Raw genomic sequence first — 21,414 nt, forward strand, 5'->3', positions numbered from 1 at the left:
GCAGATTCCACATTGAATTGCATCACAAGATTAGTATCCGAAAAGTCAATAGAGTCAAAGACTTTTTTGCTATTCATAAGAGTCAAATTGCGGTTCTGGTAGCCTGAAAAGTCAATAATCACTTCCCATCTCTCCGCCACTGCTACAATTAGGTTAGTAGTTGTTATAGGGGAGCTCATGAATCCAGAGTCTGATGCGACAACTTGAAGCGGTAGTTCGTTTCCACTGCTATTATCTAGGACAGTAAGATTAAAAGTTCGACTGAGAGACGAGTTTAGTATACGAAACCGGTATTTTCGAGGCTCGACCAACAAAAACGGCCAAGGTTGGCCATTCACTTCGATGACATCGCCATAGACGCTGTCTGTTTCGCCAGCTACTGAAGTGAGATTTCCGGTGGAAGTATATTGTTTCGAGCTAAGAGCAAGCGGGATGTCGTAATTGTCTTGAGGAAGGCCAAGTTTTGTCTCCACATCAGGATCTTCGATGATGTAAAAGCCTGCCAGACCACTAAACAAATTGACCGACGTAATCATATTCGCGTGATCTTCTTCATCTTAGAATCATATGGGTGGAAGGATGAGAAGGGTACGCACCGTGGTACCAGAGAGTTCTGGCAGTATTCGCGTTTGGGAAGTAATAATCTTTGTATTGGCCCGGTTGGATTAAATCTTCTGCCCAGCCATCCCAGACTGCGCGAGAGTATGATCCATGAAGATGCAGAACAGTGGGTCGATCTGCGGTGGCGATTGATGTTAGACTTGGCGTAACAAAGTTTGAGAAGCAATTACCATTCTGATTTACAACGCGTATTACACTTTGTACCCCGCGTCGCACTCTAAAGGTTGGCCCTGGAGATATTTCGTTGTATCCTACGAGGCTTGTTTTGGCAAGATTTGGATATATCTGGACCTGGAAGGATGTGACATTGAGTTGGAAAAAGTCAATAGTTACATTTTTTTCGAGATCTTTATACGAACTGTTCAAAACGAAAAAAAATCGGGGTTAAATATCAGGAACGGCAGAACTAAAATATTTGCTGTCTAGAATATCGGAAAGGAGAACTTACAGCAGCGGATTGATAACTGGCGGTATAGGGAGAGGAAATTGGAAAATGTAATTGTAAGGTGGCGACAGCCATCCTGACGTGCTTGATGACTTGTGCGATAACACCCAGCTCAATTCCGATTTTGCATGAGCGACATAAGTAAAGCAAAAGAATAAAAAGAAAATAAATAGACTGTTAGTCATTTTGGAGCTATCCAAGGAGTTTTTCGTGTAGTACGAATCCAGAGAGGGAGGGAGGCTTGCAAATTGTATAAGCCTTTTATAGCAATCGTATTATGTTCAAATAGCAAAAGGAATACTAGAAAATAAACGAACCATGCTTTTAACTAAGAGGATATAGAAAGAAGAAAAAAACTATTGTTGTGCGGTTTATAAATAGTATGGCGCGTCAACAACGTAAGCTACCGGTTGTAGCCGGGTATTGAACTCGGCCGAATACACTGGGTGCGCAAAGCTATCAATAAAAAGAAAGTCTGATTAGGAAACATATTAATAGAATAATAATAGAAGGGCCTTCATTTGTATGTTCTATTGGAGATACCTTGCCACTTGTATATACGAAATATAACAATGTTTGGTCTAAAGTCACCGGACAATCTTCCTTGGAGGTTTTCATGGATATTAATTGCCACTGGTTTAAATATTGATTCGATGTATAATTTCACTTCAGGCAGCTTAATTTTACCCTGCGAATTGAAACTACCGATAAAGAAAAGATATTGACTTCATGGCATATGATATCCAGTCTCCAGCATATTGCAACATGTCAGTAACCACCGTGTCGCCACCCTGAGACTGTTAATTAAGTCTATGTATCTTCGCGTGTGGATTTCGTCTGAGTTCTTGGTATCAGCAGAGTAAACATTGTATATCCATGAATCTAAAGACTTGAATCAGCGATTTATAACAATAATACACTTCAACAATCGATACTTACAATGCCATTTCAGACTTCGGTCTCAATGTTTAGCCAGGTCGCGACCAAGGCGGCTGTAAAAAACATACAGTGTAAAGGGATCAACCAATCCACCCCAAGTTTATATCCAACTATCGGAAGCGGCAGATCTTCGTGCTTATAGTGCCGGGTGACGAACCCACATATTGTAAGAAATATTGAAAACAGGTAGAGCTTTATGGACATTTTGAATCAATATGATTGACTAGCTGTCTTCAAAAACTTTAGAAAGGCAAGTATATAGCTCGTAGGCAACTCTCTTTATCCAATCTAAATACCAGAGAGAGATTAAATAGTGGAAGAAATATAGAATTATAATTGAGCTGTACGGTGAAGGCATTTTATTCGTATTTAGTATGTAGTGGATACGGAGAGGAAACCGTAAACGGCCGGTCATTGACAGGTCATGTTCGGCCGGTAATGTTTAAAGAGAGACGAATTGAAGCCTTTCTTCCGCGTATTACGCGGCCGTGGTATCATCTCTACCAAGAATTGGATCTTCGTAGTCTATTTTGTAAGATTAATTCCGCTAACGGAGCTTTCCAACAAGGAGTGACTTTACAATGTAAAAATATATACAGGCATCAAGGCGAATTTTAGAATAAGGAGAGTATTTATATAAAATATACAGCTTCATTGCCGATTCATTATAAATCCGGCAAGAGCTTCAAAACCGAGCCTAGTAACATGAGACCTATTTCAAAACAGGTAGAGTGATGTATTTCTTTCTCCCAAATTGCTATGCATGCTTGCAACGTGTTCAAGATTATTCGACGTGGAGGGATTGTAGATCCCGCAGAGAGAGGCGCCTCCTGACGACGAAGATGCAAACACACTGTCAGCATCGCTGCAAAAATGTCGCCTTTGAAGAGACGGCTAAGTAGATCCGTGTTGTCTGGCTCTTTTTGGTCTTCAAGATCTCGATAATGCACGAGGATAGCCAGACTGCATTCCAGCGAAGCCCAATACGAAACTGGGTAGCTTGATGGAGCGGCAGCATGTAAAGCGTAAGGGCGGTGGAGCACGAGAAGGATACGACGGAAAAATATGTCCATTGCAACATAAAGCCTCGGCTTACCATGTATTTTTCCTAACAAGGCATCCATGAGCCGGCGCACATAGTCATTATGCTTCACAACTTCGTTGTACAATGGTTTGTTAGTATTGCTGGTGATTCTAGAGAGTATGTGGCATATTGTCGGGTAGATATCAATAAGAATTACCCATGGGTCATTTGTCTGAGAGATGGATAGTGGAATACGTTCGGCGAACATATCGGCTGATACAAGCAATGGTTTGCCAGTAATCATGGCGACCTGTACGCAAAAATAGACGACTGTGGACCACAGCGTCTGCTCAGACTGCCAAACACCAATATCCTCACGATGAGGCATAGGCTGCCTGTGCAAGTCTATCCCAGTAGCTGCACGGGTGACAATGCCGAGCAACGTCCAGCACGAATCAAAAGTGCGACATGTCGCATTAAGAGTTTGCTTGGCAAGAACCATGAGACATAGCGTTCTTACAGATAATATATCTGGTCGAACCATAAAATGCGTCTTGCTAAGACAAGCTTCAGCGGCCATGCAGAGCTCCGTAGCTGAGTGTTTATCCCTCGTCACAGCAAAACACCCCAGTGCTAATACCATCAAAAAGCTGGCTAACCAGGCCACATCCGTCGACCTAGGGTCATTCCAGAACTTCTCGGTCAATGATGAAAATATAGCAATGTTAATAATGGGGAAACTTGGTTGGTAGAGAGCGATGTAGCCATCTATATAAGATTGGTATCTTTCTCGATGATGTTGGAGCAGATCATGGATGGTATCCATAGATACAAACTTGGCGGCTGCTGGACTGTTGAATGGAAAGTTTTCAGGTAGCACAAACTCGTCAGAAATGTTAGCCTTCTCTTGGTGCAACAAGTCTGTGATCATACTGCAGGCTTGAAGGTCATCGAGCCCAGCCTGCAACTTGAGCTGCAACTACCTTTAGTTATATCCGCTTAAATGACTTTATGAACTGAATGCTTACTGCAGAGAAAAGGTCGCCCCAATGAGTGGCACCACGACGCTGTGCACGCCACGCCTTGACACGGCCATCGGGGTCTTGTCCTATCTTTGGAGCGCCTGCATCCAAGGATGGATTGGCTTTTTCCGTCCTATAGCGGTACTCGCAAAATTTGCCCCAGCCGGACGCTCGACATCTTGAACAGGGTAGGTCTCTATCACACCTGACCTTGAGTCTATGGCATCGTATGCAGGATAGTTGGGCTCGCTGCCTCGGTTTGATACGGTCGGATTCTTGTGCTCGATTCACGTCACTTTTGTTTTCCAAGTGCAATTGATGTTCAAGATCCGAAATGGACGAGAGCGAAGGTTCTGTCTCAGATTGAGGGAGTGCCTCGATTACTAAATTTGATAACCCAGTGCCAGACTCCTCCGTAGATAGACAAGAACCAAGTGAACAGGTGACATTTGCTCTAGTACATCGCTGACAAGACGGTTTCGATTGATCGCACCGAAGTTTGAGTGACCGACACCGGCTACATGTACGGATCTCCCTAACTCTCCGAACAGGCATGCTGCTGCTCCAGTGGCGTTAAATATGAAGGAAAATTTATGAATAGTCACCAAAATATATCTTCTTCTGTAATAAAATATAATAAAAGAAGAAAGAGAACAGGCAAGGTGTTAGGCCGAATCGGCCATAAGCGGGCGGCAGAGTAAGTTAATAAAGCACCTGTAGTCTAGCGCTGAGTGTTGGATTCGGCCGAGAGCATATACCGCTTACTGCCGATAGCTTACGGAATACGGAGAAATAGTTGACAGCAATGTCTCAAAGGGTTACAGGGATATTAGCCAACTAGGCCTTCACTATATGTACTAATGGTAGAACCGGTCATAATGGCGCCAATTGGCGGTAGACGGATGAACTCGACGAGCTAGCCTCAACGTGTAAAACTGAGGAAGTAGATGAGGCGCCGGTGATGACAGCCAGAACGGAAGCAATATAGTCAGGGACATTGGAGGTTTACAGATCCTTCAGGATAAGATTGCTCAACTGTAAGTCAGATTTGGTACGGCAGAGAGATGAGTCTGTGAAGGCTGCTGACGGCGACGGCTTCTATCAGCTGAGATATTGCGCGGATGACAGCTCTTGCGGCTCAGATGTGGTCTTCCAAGAATTAATTGGGACAAAATGTCGGTATTGATCCATGCCAAAATGGATTCTCATCAGGCGTATCAGAACTGCATCCTAGACGCTTGTGGAACGAGGTTTAGGTCAGAGATGATCGCGAGAATGAGTAGTAACTTCGACTCTTGTTGTTTTAAAACTGAATCTCGCGGATGTTTCTCTTAATCCATCGGAATTTCGCCTTATTGACGCGTAACAGCTCTCTTATTTTTTTTTTTCCATCCACTAAGTTGCCTTAATAGAATCAGAGCGACCAACACAGAGAACTGGTGCATTGCAGAGTACAATAGTCGGCTTAAAGAGGAATCGCGCACCGTTCGTCGTGTGTCTCCCATATCCACAAGACTTCAATCGTCTTATGAAGACTACCGCGATAAATGTTCATGTTCCATTAGTATTCAAGTACAAAATCGCAATCATGTCCATAAAATATTTCATTCGATAATATCATGACAGTAAATTCGTCTCCTTGTCGACAATAGAAGACGCATGAGATCTAATAACAAGAAACAGCAATAACAGCATCATTGACTACCAACACTGAGTTAACTGTTACCTCTTAGCGTCTCTTGCCATCGCGCACTGAATATACGTTCCCTCCAAGAAAGTATCTGTCTGTACGACTCTGAATCCATATCTCTCATAGATAGGCTGGCCCGCAGGAGAGGCATCCAAAAAGCACTCCACCCTGTCCTCATCCGCCTTCTCAACGCCATACTTTAACATCAGGCTTGCAGCTCCTTTACCCTGAAATTGAGGCCTGACAGCCAAGAGTTCGAGATACCAGTGTGGCCGGTCTCCCATGGCCTCATAATGCATATCACTCAGCTTGCCAAAGAAAAACGACGAAAACTCTTGGTCGCCATCGCTTGGCCAGGCGTCCACCGGTGGAAGAGGCTCCGGATGTGCCCCTGGAACAATCCACTTGGCAAAGCCCACAAATGTCTCGGGTGCGGAAGAGTCATCCCAGACAGAGAGGAAGTGGTTGTTTTTGTCGCGCATTTCGGCTTCCAGCGACGTATACCAGAAATCGTAAGCCGACTTGGTTCCTTTTGGCGCAAAGCGCTGATGGATTGGGTCTTGGGCGAAAGCCTCAAAATATGTTTCTACTATCAGCGACAGATCTTCGGGATCGCTGGAACGAATTTGAAGCGGCATCTTTTTTTTCCTCTTGGACTTTCTTTGTGACCGTATGCTGATGACAACAATGTTTCTTGTTCTTGACAAAAGAAACGGTTGCTCTTGCTAAGCTGTTCAACTAGGTTCTGTATAGTTAGCTAAGTACAAAATTGGATAGTGTGATTCAATAGTGTTCAATTTTTTTTTTCCCGTACTGATTTGTCTTACCTATCTCTGTGAGTGGACCAGACCTCGCCTTTGCCCGCGTCTAAGGATCCTCGATGGGCAAGAAATGGAAAGCAACAATTGCGAAAATGCATTCTAACTGCATAATTCTGTCCAAATATATCATTTTCACTCCTACATACTTACGGAAGCCACTTAAGTGAGGATGATGATTAATGACAAAGAAACATTCTACTTTCGCAGACTTGCTTACATGTATTTATTATCGGTGACTCACTCGGTGAGGCGAGCAAGAAAATGCGACACTAAATTACTGCTATTGCTTAGCTATTAGATTAATAATTCATTGTATATGTAAGAATTGAAATAAAATATAATAAAACATGTAATTGGGATTTTCTTTATAAATGCAATTGTATAAGCGTAAATAAACAATAAACGCAAATGTAATAAAAACTGCATTGAATTTTTAATTTATTTAACAATATAATGAATTTAACAAGGCTCTGCAACCTGCCTTCCGCAAGAGAGGAAGCTAGGAATAATAGTTAAGCCGAGCCAAGCTCGGCTGGACAGGATATAAATAGACGAGATTCTCTTTATTAGATAAGAAAAATAACACCTTTCTCCATGCGATATGACCCCTAGCTTGTGCAGTGGCCTCGTTCTTGAGAGAAGAAGACCGTTCCAGCTAGATCAAACGATTCTGTAACGTGTTCTCGTCCTGTAGTCTCAATAGCGATACGACAAGCTGGGTTTCTGTGGATCTATTTGTGTGTTTGTCAGCCAGTTCAGAGGTACGTTCTCGACTTATCAACATAATAGCTTTAATATGGATTTTTATAGCTACTGCCCCCTTTATTAAAACTATAGTGAATAAATAAGCTCTGCTGTTAGGTTATACCTAGGACTTGCTACAGCATTGTTAAATGGTGAGTCGAGTCTGTACTTTGCAAATATATCATTATCCTCAAATCACAATAATATAGGTGCTCTCTTATTAAATGACTACAACATTAGTTTTGTTGTTAGGAGGGCAGTAGTCAGTGACTGTACCAGCAAAAGCCTTACTTGCCTTGTAATTCCTGCTTGCACCTTACAACAGGCATCAACGCACTCTCTTGTCTACCACAGTAGATCCTGTTGGGGACTCGCAAGGTAACATATATCCCTCGCCATACAGGTCCTCAAACTTTGAATCATCGCCACTCGTCCCGTCCTCCTCCTCTCTCATCGTGGTCGTCTTCGCCCTTGGCTCTCCCTCCGCTCTCTTTGCCTTCTCATTCTCACATCTTGCCAGCGTCATCTGTACCATGCTCTGCATCACCTGCTGAAGTGCCTCATTGCTCATATGCCCCCCAACTTGATTGCGCTCTTGTTGTATCTGCTGAACCTCCGCTGCTGCTTTTTCTGCCTCCGATTCGGAAGCTGCTACTGGCTTGTTAACAAGCATTTCTAGCCTGTCGTTGATCCTCTGAAACCGATCCTCAAAATTGGCTTCAGATCTTTGGATCATTTCAGTATAGCCCTCAATTCTCTCCGCCGTAAGCGTAGAGCTCTGCCTGTCCAATGCGAAGAAATTGTGTTAGCAGTGAAATAGATCGGCTAGGAAGGGGGGCACCGACAGCGTTGCATCAGCAAGGGTAACGGAAATCATTGACTTGTAACCAGCCAGTAGTTGCCGAAAGCCATCAATATCTTCACCCATCCATCCAAGTCGCGTCCAGTCACGAAATCTGGGACGGTTTCCCCCGGACAGTGAAAAAAACTTTTCAATCTCTTTTGTGAACTCTTTACACGATTTCTCGCATCGTTCCAGTGGGAATTCTAGCGCCGACAAATCTAAGTCCTTCCTTGAGGCTATGGTCCTGTTGAGTGAGTCTAGCACGTTGATCAAGGCGCCAGTCTCACCCTGCAGATCAATTACGCTCCGTTGATGAGACTGAACGCTCTTGATGGCCATATATAGACCTATACCCGCTTGCAAAGCAGTGGCGCTGAGCTCTGCTACGCCGGAAATTGTTTCAGCCATTATAAAATCTGGCAAGTAGGGGTCCAGAGCCGCTTTGCGTCCCCAGTGTTCTACAAATTCGGGGTTGTCCCAGAGGGTAAGTGATTCATCCATGTTGTAATAGTCTACATTATAAGCTTCGCCACCCATGCCGACGTTGTCTCGGTCCGGGTCGTCCCCGAAGGTCACGCTTGTCTCCTGCCGGAGCTCATCTAGGCCACTCAGATACGATGCTGCCGAGCCGTCGCCCCTCAGCCGTCTGTGATCTCCATCGTCGACTTCAGACTGTCTACGCTCGCTGGGCTCGGCCTCGTCTAGATCCGGGATCGATTTAAAGGCGAGGTCCTTGATGTGGGCTGCGATGTGCTCGTACAGGTGGCGGCGGATCTTGTCGGGGTTACTGTTCACGATTACTGGCTCCAGTGTGCTGGGGACACGCTCGCAGATGGGGCAGCAGTACTCGTCGTCGCGGATGAGGACTCTCTGCTTATTGCGGGAGAGCGTCTCGAGCTGCGGATCGGTTGGGGGCTCCCGACCCCCGTGGCTCGTCGGGTCTTTCAAGTGCCGCACGAAGCTGTCGCGGTTGTTAAACTGGATTGCTGGCGTGTGACCAATGTCGCAGTGCCAGGTGCTCATGTGTATTTTACGGTTCCACTGGGCCGAGTGGAATGTTTCCATGTGGCTCATCCAGTCCTTCATGTGGACGAAGAATAGCATGGGAGTCGTGCACTCCTCAGAGAGACAGACGTAGGGCTCTATGTCCTCGTCCATGTGGTTCCTGCCCGACAAATATAAGTACATGTCGTCTAAAAAGATACAAAGAGAATATATATACCTACCTATGTATATGTATATTTGTATATGTATGTATTTTTGTTTAAAAAAAGAGAAAGAGAAAAAAAAAAGCAGAACTCAGTTGGAAAGGAGGGCGGTACTCACTGCCAGTATTTTGGCTCATTCTTCAACCTGCTAGTCATGAGCCGCCGAGCACAGTACGGACATGCGCACTCCTTTCGACCATCTGTAAATTTCGGCTTGTCAGGATATATCGCCGAAGACAAACGGATCGAGGATCCCATGCTGATGGTGGAGAGGGCTGGGCCTTGTCTTAGGTGATGGCGAGCGACTTCACTATTTAGTTGACTCCTTGTGTCACCAGTCCCTAAAGGAGCTTTGAATTGCACGGTAGGCCTTTTGGGGGGGAGATTGACTTGGCTACCCTCGGCATCCAGATTATGAAGTTGCTGCGGCCTTATAGAATGTTTGGACTCCTCTGGATTGCGCCTGGTCCTGAGCTTCTCCTCGTGTTGTATCCTCCGGAAAAACTTGCTGCGGCGCATAGCTAGAGACGCACCGAGTTGATCGCACAGAGAGCGCCGGGCATCCATAAAGTAGTACCGGACGAGGAGACAAGCCTGCTCTTGGAAATAGCTGTCATCGTCCCGGTGAAAACGAGACGAGAGGTTATACTTCTGACTGCGCACTGAAGACCTGCGGATGGCAGCCGCCATGAAGTGGAGTTCATCGAGAGCCTTCTGGATCGCATATCTGGCTTCGTCTTCCAATTCATCAGCGTCGCTGTTGTTGTCGCTACCGCTGCTTGGGACATCTGGCTTGACACTGTCGCTTTTGTGAACTGGAAAACTCATTAGCGCAAAACAATCTCTAAGAGCTGGTGTAAGTGCGAAACTATAACACTGCGATATTACTGCTAAAAGTAAAGAGAATTATCATAGAAGTAGTAGCAGTAGAAGTAGCAGATTTATATGCATACACTGCATTCCAGACATAAGACTTACGATACTCGAGATTCCTGGCGAGCATCTGGAGTAGATCAGTGACCATCTCCTTGATATCGCTGTGGGCATGCAGGCGCATATCGAGAGATCTGCTGACGTCGGCCAGAGCGCCGGTGTAGTCGATCCAGAGGGTGAAGCTTCTTTCCATCTCGTCAATGCCTAATTTCGAGCTACTGCTTTGGTCTCCGAGTCCCATCTTCCCATCTTCGCGTTCCCCTTTCTCATTTCCAATGTCTTTTTCGCCATGAGACAGCTTGGCTCGCTCAGATAGTGACTCAAAGAGTGCTGTGCACTCAATAACAATGTTGTAAATGTCGTTCGTGCCATCCGGTCCCAGTTCACCTGGCGTGGTCATGGTCGAAACTTGTTGCGATCACTAAGCACTTCAAACACCGATTAGCGTGGCTTGATATCTCTGCGTAAGTATGGTACTTGAAACAAAAAAGAGAGAGGGAGAGAGAGAAACATAAAATGGAGCATAGACAGCCAGCTTGATAATTCTTCCCCATCGCTCAACTCGGTAGCAAGCAAAACCAAAGACCAAGCTGGGTGCCCAGAGTTCTAACCTCTTCGGGAAATACCGTGTGCTCTTGTTCCTTGAGCGGACATCTCATATTGCGGTGTTACAGCAATAACAGCACAAGGCTTGCATCAATGCAACCCCAGATACAATCGCAACAAATATACGGAGCTGAAAGTTAGCGGGTGCCATACCCCGCACAAGTACAGCGCAGTTCAGAATACATGTAGGGGATACTTGTCCAGGAAGATCAGGCTGGCTCTAACTTTCATCTTTTGCTACTGAACCGTGGCCCTCGACTGGATTGAGGAGACGCCGTCTTTGCTAAGCCTCTGAAAGGCTTTTGCTGCCATGAGAATCCTGGGCCCTGACCAAACGCGGTGGGAGTGGTTTGTGGCCCTCCATCCGCTGTACGAGCAGGCGCTGCCGTCCAAGCAGCTGCTCGCCAAAATTCGGGCAACTCCCAGGCTTCTGAATGATGTCGTGCTGATCTGCCAAGTCATCCGTGCCATACCTATCGTGCTTCCAAATGTCGACCTCGATCGCGACCTTGAACAGTCCAAATACGACAGCTTCTCAAAGGCTCTAGTCTCTATGTTGGAAGTGCTTGAGGCCCTTGTCATGGAAGATGTCCCCAGGTCTAGTGCCGAGCAACATAACGCCATGGCCCCAGAGGAATTAGAGGTGCGGACCACATGCGGGTGCGAATAGCATAGGGAATTGTTATTCAATATCCCCAGTTTTGTTATCAAGCGCCCCAGCCGTAGCTGAATTCGTGAATTACAATTACATGTATTCTAGCTCTTCATTGCCTCAACTACCTCTACTACCTCTACTATTTTAAGTATTATATATTTCTTAAATATATGTATGAGTGGACTGACCTTTCATTAAGTTGCGGCTGGGATGCTAGATACCAAAACTGCGACGTTGAATGATAATTCCCATAACATAAAATGCCTAGCATCTTCTACCTATTTCCTCTTTTGCTTTTGAGTCTTGGATGCAGCTAAATGTTAACATGCTACAGTTATATACCAAATACCCAAAGCTCGCCGCGCTCATGAGCATGCTCAGACACTCTGAGTCACGTATAATCTCAACAATGGCGTCGGATCGGTCCAAAACGTCTAGCCACGAGGCTCTTGCAGAGCTAGCAGTGCACATCGATTATATTGGCATCGACATATCTCCAAAGTATAGCTCCAGAGACATCGCAACGAAGATAAGCACCTTCAAATCCCAGATTGAAACAATCTTTGCCGACCCGCTAGAAGCACTCGAAAGGGATCTAGGAAACGCCAGCATATTTAGCCATAAAGAAATCGAATTCATTCGGCGGGCGCACAAGCTGAATACCCTATCTCAGTCTCTGTTCAAGATGCTTGTGGAGAGCATTACTTGTTCCAAGGCACATAAAGCACGGCTACATCTCTCTGGTTTTCTCGACTCCGAAATCAATTTCGAACTACTCATCACCAAGTGTGAACAGAAGCACTGGAACGTTGCCAATTGCAGATTGTCAGAGTGCAGCCATCGGTCCCTTCGGATTCACGGCTAACTTCTGCGATAGTGTGGACCGAGAGTGGACCAGAAGCTCTGGGCGTGCCACCCACGGCTTGCTATGCGCTCACCCGGAGCTGACGAGAGCGTCATCAGAAACCCTTCGAATCGCGTTTAACGGCGAGGACATGTGGGACGAAACTCAGAGCTTACCCATGTTGCACAGTCAAGGCGCCGATTCTATTCCCACGCTTCATGAGCTACTGCTTCCGAAAAGATACGACGACGATGAGTCCGGTTCGGAGCTCGACAAGCAAGAGTTTGTTGGGGAAGATCAGAAGATCGTCGAGCTACTCGTAGCATCCTCGCTGCTTAATCTAAACGCAAGTGCGTGGCTGAGAGCCAACATAAACATCAAGAGCATCCTTGTTGAATCATCACCAAACCTCGATCGGCGCTGGAAGCCGCTTGTGGCGTGTTCTCTCGAAGCCATCAATATCGAGGATGAGGTTCAAGACGCGATCCTCTCCTTCGGCCTCCTGCTCATGGAGATGGAAGGAAAAAAGATCGCGCGCCCGAAAGAGGCCGACAACGACTGGGAAACAGGGCTTCCCTCCAAAGACAGCATGCTGAGGAGGATCATCGAAGAGTGGAATCGTGTAGTGAGCGATGGTTACAGGCATATCGCTACGGCATGCCTGCAATTCAGAGAGCTGTCAGCGAGGCTCTACGATCCGGGATTGACCCAAGATATGGGGCAGAGCGCTGCAATCTACAAGTACATCCTGGCACCGCTCCACAGGCTGGCCACTCAACAACACAGCAAGATCTCCCCCATATTTACCAATTTTCCGAGCTCTCCCCAGAGCACTTCGGCGACAAGAAATTATCCTCTTCGCCAAGCCACCTTGAGTCCTACCTTTGTTCTCTTTGACGGCTTTGACACGCATGACCCGACGTAAGGCTCTGTGCTGAAAGGTCAATATTACCTAGAATATGCAGCTAACACGCGTGGAAATCCAGGGCTATCAAAAATGCAACGACCTTCTGGGAAGACACGAAAAGTTTTAGAAAGATGATCGAGAACTTGAGCAGTAGCTCAACCATTTCAGCCTTGGCTGATTCTTGTAGGAAAGAAAAGATACGGATAGCCATAATCGACACAGGTATCGACAAAGACGACACCACGATCGAAGGAGCCATTATGGATAAACGCATCAAGGAATGTTGCGGGTTCGTCAATGGTTTAGACGCAAAACCAGACCTTAATGATTACGAAGATCAAACAGGCCACGGAACCCACGTAGCGAGGCTTATGCTGAAGATGGCACCGTCGGCCGAGCTTTACATTGCCAAAATATCCAACGAATTCAGTATTAAACCAACAGACCTGCATCGTGTAACAAGGGTTAGTTCTTCAATTTCTCTCTCCTTCTGTCTGTTTCTTCTGTATCGCCTTTTTTTTAAGCATGCACTTATCAAACCATACCTAGGCCATCAAATGGGCCCACAAGGACAAACATGCCCACATTATCTCCATGTCTTTTGGACTTGGGATCACGCAAAACGTAGAGACTGACAGGGCCATCGTGGCGGCTAAGAGAGACGGTATCACCATGTTCGCCGCCGCTGCTAACAGCGGCGGCAACAAACCTCGCGCGTATCCGTCCAACAGGGGTTCCCCTGTGATATGTGTGCACGCCAGCGATGGCCTGGGCAACGACGGCGGCATCAGCCCAGATCCGCTACCTGACGAACCTAATTTCTCAACCTTGGGCATCTCTATTGCGTCCAAGTGGAAGGGAGACGACGTCTTCAAGTCAGGCACTTCTTTTGCCACCCCAATCGCAGCCGCCCTAGCGGCTGACGTGCTCGAATTTGCTCGGTACAGGTGCGACCTAGATGAGTTCGAATTCAATAGCTTGCGGGACTACGATGGCATATGCAAGATCTTGAAGCTCATGGCCCGGAAACGTCAGGGGCATGACTATCTCATGCCTCTCCATCTCTGGAATGGCGAAAACGATGACGAGGCTATCAAACAGAAGCTATACAGGATTGCCGGTCGCTAAGCTAGCTGAGGCTATGGTTATTAATTCGTAGAAAATAAATGCTAGCAATCTCTTTGAAAAATTGGTTAAATGATTCCTTATTCCTGGTGATTGCTTACCTATCGATTATTTACACCGGGAGACTTGTCCAAAAGCTAGTATAGAGTTATCCGGAGAATGTTGATAACCCAGTGCTTACGGAGTACAATTCCAGCAATTGGTTCCACAATAAGTCAAGTAGTAAGATTCTTACAAAAAGGGAGAATGAATACATGGTTATATATTAGAGAACTAGCTGGACTATAAAGTCGACTTTGGCTCTACAAGGGCAAACTGCAAAGGTAATAGAGGCAGTAGAGATGCCAGAGATGCTAGAGGTGCTAGAGATGCTAGATGCTAGAGGTGCTAGAGATGCTAGAGGTGCTAGAGATGCTAGAGATGCTAGAGGTGCTAGAGGTGGTAGAGGTGGTAGAGGCACTCAGATTGATCCGCGGGGAGAATCCACATCTCATCGTCCTCTCCTTCCTCTATGACTTGGCTATGGGCAGAGAACTTTGAGTTGTCATAATCCTCAGGCGCCGCGAAGACAAGATCTTCGAACAGCACCTCCTGCTTCTTTATCTCATCGCCTAGGAATGTGGCACCATCAGTGTAGACGACGTCCTTCAGCTTCTTCCCCGCTCCGAACAAGCTGGACTTGTAGTAGATTTTTAGACACTGTATGCCTACCACGATATCACTCGACTCCTCAAAGTCATCGACGGGCTTCTCTTGGACTCTGCCTCCTGCGCGTGGGCCAAGCTGGACCGAGGCTAAAACGGGGTTGTTCATGTTCACCTCTAGCTTGCCTATAATCTCGCTATCGGCCTCCAAGCGCACAGAGGCTCCCTTGGCGACCTTCACTCCTGTGACGAGATACACAGCTTTCTTGTATTTGGTCACTTCCGTGTACTCCTTGACATCGGAGAGTCCCATACACTGCGAGATATACGAGGGCGAGGGGTAGAAGTACTCCGTGTCAACGCTGTCGAACTTGTACGTGTCGTTCTCGCTGCACTTGCCCGAGGTGCTGGCCCCACCGCCCAGGCCATCCACCCCGACGCATTTGGCCCACAGCCCCAGCTCGCCGCTCTTGAGCCGCCACCGCGTGGCCTCAAAGCCGCCCTTGTGGTCTGTATAGATGTCGTCCTTGTCGATTGCGATGCGTTTGGCATTTCCGTTCTTGTCTTTGCCGTGGTTGAGCGGGTACATCTGCTCCTTGCGGTCGAAGTCCTTGATGATGGTACCTAGATGAAATGGCCCTTTGGGAGGTGGCGGGGTCGAGAAGTTTGGCGGAAGGTGGTATGTTGGCTTGGGTACGCCCATCTCAGCGGTTGTAATCTTATCTCTGTGGGATTCTTTCTAAAAAAGCTAATTCTTTGTTGGTGATAAATAAGGAAGTAGAGAAGATGCTTGTCTTTCTGTGGGTTGTATACAATGAAACCGGGCAGATACAGCCCCTCCAGCACAGTGAACCATTCCTTGCGGGGTTACTGATATCGCCACACGAAAGAGAGATGGTGTAAGGTACATGTAGCCTTGCATCACGTCAGGCATCCCACCGTCAATTACAGTGAGAGAACAGTTTCAGTTCCTTGATGCTTGACGCCAATCAGCTTGTACCTCCTTATCGTGTAACATATTTCCTGAGGTAGAAACGAAGCGAGGCGTTTCGAATATTGCGTACATCATTGGTAGTCTGAATTTAACTCTTGAGGACGCTCTGATCCAGACCTGCCAGCCAATTTCCAATTTTGGCAGTTTATTAGATTTTGCATTACAGATGGCCCTTATTGAGTTAAATCTAAGCCATCACCTTTATCTAATCAAGGACATCGGGCCAATAATTGATCAATGATACTTCCAAATGAATAAAGATTATTTCAGCCTATTATGCTATAATTGTAATAAATAAATACAGTATTTATACCCTATATATGCAATAGTATGTTATTTTATTATTTTTAGTTTTTCTTTTGAAATTCAGGCTTATCGCACTTTTTGCAAAGTCTGCTTAAAGTGCCATCGTAACGCCTCCAACTTAAAGGCATAGCCACCTCCAGTTTCCCCGTCCAGCAAGACACCACTCTGATTGCCCCGTTTGGTGCTGAAACGTGCTATTAGGTACATATCGACTAACATAGCGTTGCCTCACAATTATGTACTATCCTACATAACACACCCATCGAAACGATCGATCGGCTCCGCGTATTGCATATGAAACCCGCCACATATCTCACTCAGCCGCCGTTGAAATACAAATTGGGGCTACTAAATCGGGTGATCTTCAACTCTTAAGATTAGCTCCCTACAGATTGATCAGTGTCCCACTAATGCTTGGTCATCTATGGGCTTACAAGGGTGAAATTCAAGCCGCTCCCCAACTACTTATGAATAACACCCCCCCCCCCCCCTTTTGTCCAATGAATTTTGCGGCTATTTTTATCATTCCCACTTCTTATCTTCATTTTTACTCTGACGTCTTAATATATTTTAAGAAATGTACTTATTAATATTCTTCACAAAAGGCAAGATGAGAAATTAACTGAAAGAGTTAACCTCAAATTCTTAGTAACTGCAGCCGCTATGGTCTGGATTGTATCAAAACTTTTGAGCTTCTTTGCTTAATTATTATTCAGACGTCAATAATAACGACAGGATTGCTAGCTGTGTCTGAGTTTGAGTTTGACGATGAACAGTGCCTAAGATACCTATGTACTTTTAAGGCTGCGCGCATTGTCACGTTTTTTCGTGGTGAACAGTTAGCTATTAAGTACGAAATTGGATAGTCTGGTTCAATAGTGTTCATTTTTCCCGTACTGACTTTGTCTTACTATTTTTGTGAGTGGACCACGCCTCGCCTTTGGTCAGCGTCTGAGGAATTCTGAAGTGGTAGAAAAGAGCAACGAATTGCAGAAAATGCATTTTAGCTGCGTAATGCTTCTCAAATATATCTTTTTCACTCCTCTCTACTTACAGGAACCGCTTCAATGGCGATAGTGAATAATGACAAAGAAGCATTCTATTTTCGCAGCGCTGCTTACTTATTGGTAGTGACTCACTCGGTGAGGTGAGCAAGAAAATGCGGCACTAAATCACTGCCATTGCTTAGCCATCACATATAGTGGATAGTGGAGATAGTGCTAGATTTTGCGTGTGGCGACGGATGAATTACCAAATCAACGGAAAATATAGCTGTCAATCCACTTTGGATTTTCGCAACTCGTGATGCTGTCCTACCTTTTTGCTTCGACACTAATGCCAGTTCCACTTTCACTAACAGGACGTAACCAACAACAGATGCTCACATTCAATTGCGTAGTAGAGTTTGCAGAACAATACAAATTTTATTACAAATTCGAGACTGTTAACAATGCAGAAAGCAGTCGTAAACCAGCGATGGAGTTGGTAGCATGCCAAATGGCACCAGATTCGTCTCTCCCTACCCTGGAAGGAGAATGGGCTCAGTTGGGCATTCTTCTTGACTGAACATCAACTTTATACAGCATAACGAGATATATTGCGCAAAATCCAAGCCATTTGGAACGACAAGCACCAAAATTGCTCAATTCTTACTCTTCGGGGTGCAAATCTACCCAAACAGATGCTTGAACCTAGTTCCAATACCGAGCCCGCAGCGCCAAATTACAAGGTACAACGAAATAATACAGTAGCCAGTTGTGAGCTCTTTACAGTCTCAAGCTCTTGAAATTATTATCTTGCAGCTGTATTAAGCCATGAACGGCTCGATACGCTCATAACACCAGTCATACCACTTCTCAGCCATACCAGTTCCCCCTTCTTTTATGCTTCGAGAACCATTGTCGATATCTTCTCGAATCTTGGCAATTCGTCCCCATGGGATTACTGCGATAGCTAGTTAGCACCCAGTATCGAAACTGCTTGACTGGTAAAACAATGCGTACCATAACTTCCCGACTTCGCTGCCGTCACATCTGGAGATAGGCCACAAAAGAGCTCCGAATACGCTCCGTTGATTGGAGGAAATAAAAGTATTTTCTTGTTAATTTTCTTCAGCAGCCCGTCCTCATGATGTCGTTGGAGATCAGATCTGAGATTTCCTGGATTGACAGTCTGCCTCTTTGTTAGTGCGTGCATTGTTCAAGCTTGGTTCATCCCGACATCGACACTCACCATGCTAATAATTCCTTTGTCTTTGTGTCTCTTTGCGTATTCTGATCCCTGATAATATACACCAGCTTTGCTCACAGAATACTTGAAAAAGGAGCCCTCGTCTTTCTTCTCGTAGTTCATGTTGTCTGGATCGAATCCGCCCTTGGGTGATCCCATTTCCGAGTATAGCGAGCTCACCCAGACGACTCTGACTGTGTCCTTTGAAAACGGTAGATAGCTTCTGGCTGTGTTGGCTAACAATGGGGTCAGGAGCTCTGTAAAGAGCAAGTGTCCAAGGTTATTCACACCCAGCTGGAGCTCATATCCCTGCTTCGTCGTTGAGCCTTGCGGCGGATGCATCACACCGGCATTATTGAAGAGGACATCCAATTTGGACTCTCTTTTGAGGAATTCTCTGGCTGATGTTGCGACAGCTTCCAAGTCGGATAGATCGAGAGCGAGGAATTCGAGGCGTCCCGTCGAAGAGGGACAGGCAGCTCGAATAGCGTCGATAGCTTCGGCACCTTTGGCCTGGCTACGGGCTGCGATATAGACCGCGGCGTTCTTGGAGTAGAGGATTTGCGCAAGCTCTTTTCCAACGCCTGTGTTGGATCCGGTGACGATATAGACCTATATGAAACATGAGCGAGGGCGCAAAGGATAACGCAAAGTATTACACACCTTATCGGCTAAATTGCTTAAGTTGTGCTCTGTGAAGGCCGGTTTGGGTGGCCACATTTGAGTTAGAACACCCATAATGCCGAGAGTTGTTCTATATCTGGATTATGTGGATAAAAGTCGATTCGGGCGATAGTGATGTGATATGGCTTGGAGAGAGATTCTCTGAGTCATCTCTGCTGTATATATATATACCAAAGCCTCCTTTATCCAAGTGAACATGAGTTACAGCTTCAAATGGAGTTCGGGGACTAAATCAACCTTTTTCCTCCGAAATTCATCGTGAAGCGTTTTGGATAGAGCTTGCAATCTAATGTGACGCCATCCACGGCATTCGGGGGGCCAAGTCGATATCGTCACAACGAACCAAGATAACAAAGCTGGCCAGTCTCCACTCGACATGGACTATTTCTTACCGGATTTATCGATATATTCGGAATTAATCAGCATAATTATGCTACCCAAAGAGCTGATTATCCCATTGCAGAAAAATTGGCTGACGCAAGGGCTTCCTAGCGATCGGAATTCAGGCGGCCGCTTGTGCACTAGCGAGCGGCCGCTCTCGACCGCTCGACGCCTCATTTGCGAGTCATGGAGTGTAAAAAGGGTTCCCCAGGATGTATTTCTCTTGAACATGAGATGACAAGTTGCAGAGCATTATCCATATTGCATTGTTCAAAATGCTATATTCCAGCAACTAGTGGTCAACTCGCATCCATCAGCGCTTCAAGGCGCATATTCGTCGTGTTTGCAATCCAAGCATCCATCTTATCCGAATCCAACCCCAAACTCATGTTTGCTATACTAAATGTGTCGATATCCTTGATTGTGGTTGCTTCGCGTAGCCAGTCCGAATCGTGCGGCACAACAGACAAGGGATCTTTCTGTTCCAACAAACGCAGCCACACCGCCGCAGAAGTGGCATCCCAGAGACCATAGCGAGCCGTAAAGTCAATGGTCCCGGTACATTCACTAGTTCCATCGCGAGTGATGAGGTAGATGCACTGTGTGTATGTGCACACCATCCAGACTCGGCGCACATTCTCCATCAAGATCCAGTTGCGCCACAGGTGTTCAGCCATGTCTATTTTGTCTTTAACAGCCAGGTACTCTCCGCCGAATGTGTTGTGTAGAGTGACATCGAGGTTTACGGATTCCCAAAGCTGTGCTGTCCAGGCTTCCAAAACGGGGATCTGCTTCTCAGCCAAGGCTCGCTGACGAATATGACCGTCAAAGAGCCGGATGAACTGATAGATGTATAGGGACAGTACTCTGGCCAAGTGTTGGCTGGTAGAAAGAGGGGTTGAGGATGCAAACATGTCAACCAGCGGATCTTTGTTTTCGGAGTTTGCCTCCAAGAGCGCATTGGCTTTGTCTTGGATGAGCTGCATCACCACATGTTCGTTTTGTTCGTTTTTGTTGCCGTAAATTGCCAAAGCAGCATATGCGTCTTGAATGCATGGAGGCATCCCTGTATCCTCATACAGGGATCTATGTATGATGGGGCAGTGGTTGCAGTCGATCCATTGTCGAAGCCATTTTTTTATGCAGCGAATATATTGCTGGACGGCAGAGCTGCGTATTGCGGGTGGCGTATGCAGTGCATGATGGTGGATGATCCAGTGCTCAGCTTTCAGAAACCAAGGACGACTGAACAATTGTTGATTGTTTACATCAGCGTCAGCTCGAGAAATATTTTCTTCTTCATCTCTATCCTCACTCCCGTCATCAGTGAACAACAGCGTTGTTGACGAGTCCAGTGAAGGCTCCGATGCTGCAGCAGTAGACTCTGTCTTGGAAGACCCATCGCCTTCACGACGAGCATAGAGACGGCGCGATGAATAATGGCATTTGATTTGCTTGCCCAAGCACCGCTGACAAAAGGGACGGCTCTTGTCGCAGCGTCGCTTTGCCTGAGTGCAGGGAATACACGCTCGTTGCCGCTGTAACAGCGATGATTGTGACTGGGTGTCGGAATTAACCTCTTTCGTCATGGCTGTCTCTATAGCTGAACTGCGGATAATGCTTTGTTATCGGCGGGCTATTGCGGAAACAGTTAATAATCTGTCTGTATCTTGATTGCTCGGAAATACAGAAGTGCTTCTGGTTTGTATGTTGCGGGAAACTGTCTGTATGTGGCGGGAAGTTGTATG

The 21,414-nt window shown here is 46.1% G+C and overlaps 6 protein-coding genes across 6 annotated transcripts; 1 reads left to right on the plus strand and 5 right to left on the minus strand.

Moving 5' to 3' along the window:
• Nucleotides 1-2,670: 2,670 nt before the first annotated feature.
• On the minus strand, nt 2,671-4,606 carry GGI43DRAFT_427788 (Zn(II)2Cys6 transcription factor; the record flags this gene model as incomplete). Its single annotated transcript, XM_083208877.1, has 3 exons — nt 2,671-4,002; nt 4,058-4,304; nt 4,545-4,606. The coding sequence occupies 3 exons, from the start codon at nt 4,604-4,606 to the stop codon at nt 2,671-2,673; spliced, it is 1,641 nt and encodes a 546-aa protein (XP_083060165.1).
• Nucleotides 4,607-6,958: 2,352 nt separating this feature from the next.
• On the minus strand, nt 6,959-10,914 carry GGI43DRAFT_56176 (uncharacterized protein). Its single transcript, XM_083210019.1, has 4 exons — nt 10,337-10,914; nt 9,477-10,173; nt 8,152-9,315; nt 6,959-8,088 (listed from the first exon to the last, which is right to left on the minus strand). Exons 1-4 carry the CDS (start codon nt 10,689-10,691, stop codon nt 7,635-7,637), a joined length of 2,670 nt encoding a protein of 889 aa, XP_083060166.1. The 5' UTR covers nt 10,692-10,914; the 3' UTR covers nt 6,959-7,634.
• A 172-nt stretch (nt 10,915-11,086) lies between these two features.
• Nucleotides 11,087-14,492, plus strand: GGI43DRAFT_406221 (uncharacterized protein). The gene is made up of 5 exons (XM_083206122.1): nt 11,087-11,540; nt 11,887-12,377; nt 12,430-13,317; nt 13,383-13,767; nt 13,853-14,492. The coding sequence occupies exons 1-5, from the start codon at nt 11,208-11,210 to the stop codon at nt 14,429-14,431; spliced, it is 2,676 nt and encodes an 891-aa protein (XP_083060167.1). The 5' UTR covers nt 11,087-11,207; the 3' UTR covers nt 14,432-14,492.
• A 183-nt stretch (nt 14,493-14,675) lies between these two features.
• GGI43DRAFT_406227 (uncharacterized protein) lies at nt 14,676-16,182 on the minus strand. Its single transcript, XM_083206123.1, has one exon. The coding sequence runs from the start codon at nt 15,773-15,775 to the stop codon at nt 14,861-14,863; it is 915 nt and encodes a 304-aa protein (XP_083060168.1). The 5' UTR covers nt 15,776-16,182; the 3' UTR covers nt 14,676-14,860.
• A 1,876-nt stretch (nt 16,183-18,058) lies between these two features.
• GGI43DRAFT_56340 (uncharacterized protein) lies at nt 18,059-19,652 on the minus strand. The gene is made up of 4 exons (XM_083210021.1): nt 19,265-19,652; nt 18,605-19,213; nt 18,376-18,544; nt 18,059-18,316 (listed from the first exon to the last, which is right to left on the minus strand). Exons 1-4 carry the CDS (start codon nt 19,337-19,339, stop codon nt 18,180-18,182), a joined length of 990 nt encoding a protein of 329 aa, XP_083060169.1. The 5' UTR covers nt 19,340-19,652; the 3' UTR covers nt 18,059-18,179.
• On the minus strand, nt 19,653-21,396 carry GGI43DRAFT_56339 (Zn(II)2Cys6 transcription factor domain-containing protein). Its single transcript, XM_083210020.1, has one exon. It carries the CDS (start codon nt 21,253-21,255, stop codon nt 19,966-19,968), a length of 1,290 nt encoding a protein of 429 aa, XP_083060170.1. The 5' UTR covers nt 21,256-21,396; the 3' UTR covers nt 19,653-19,965.
• Nucleotides 21,397-21,414: the final 18 nt, after the last annotated feature.

Source organism: Trichoderma evansii, assembly GCF_050947405.1.
Source record: "Trichoderma evansii strain SZMC 28006 chromosome Unknown GGI43scaffold_11, whole genome shotgun sequence".
In the NCBI taxonomy this organism is placed as follows: Eukaryota; Fungi; Ascomycota; class Sordariomycetes; order Hypocreales; family Hypocreaceae; genus Trichoderma; species Trichoderma evansii.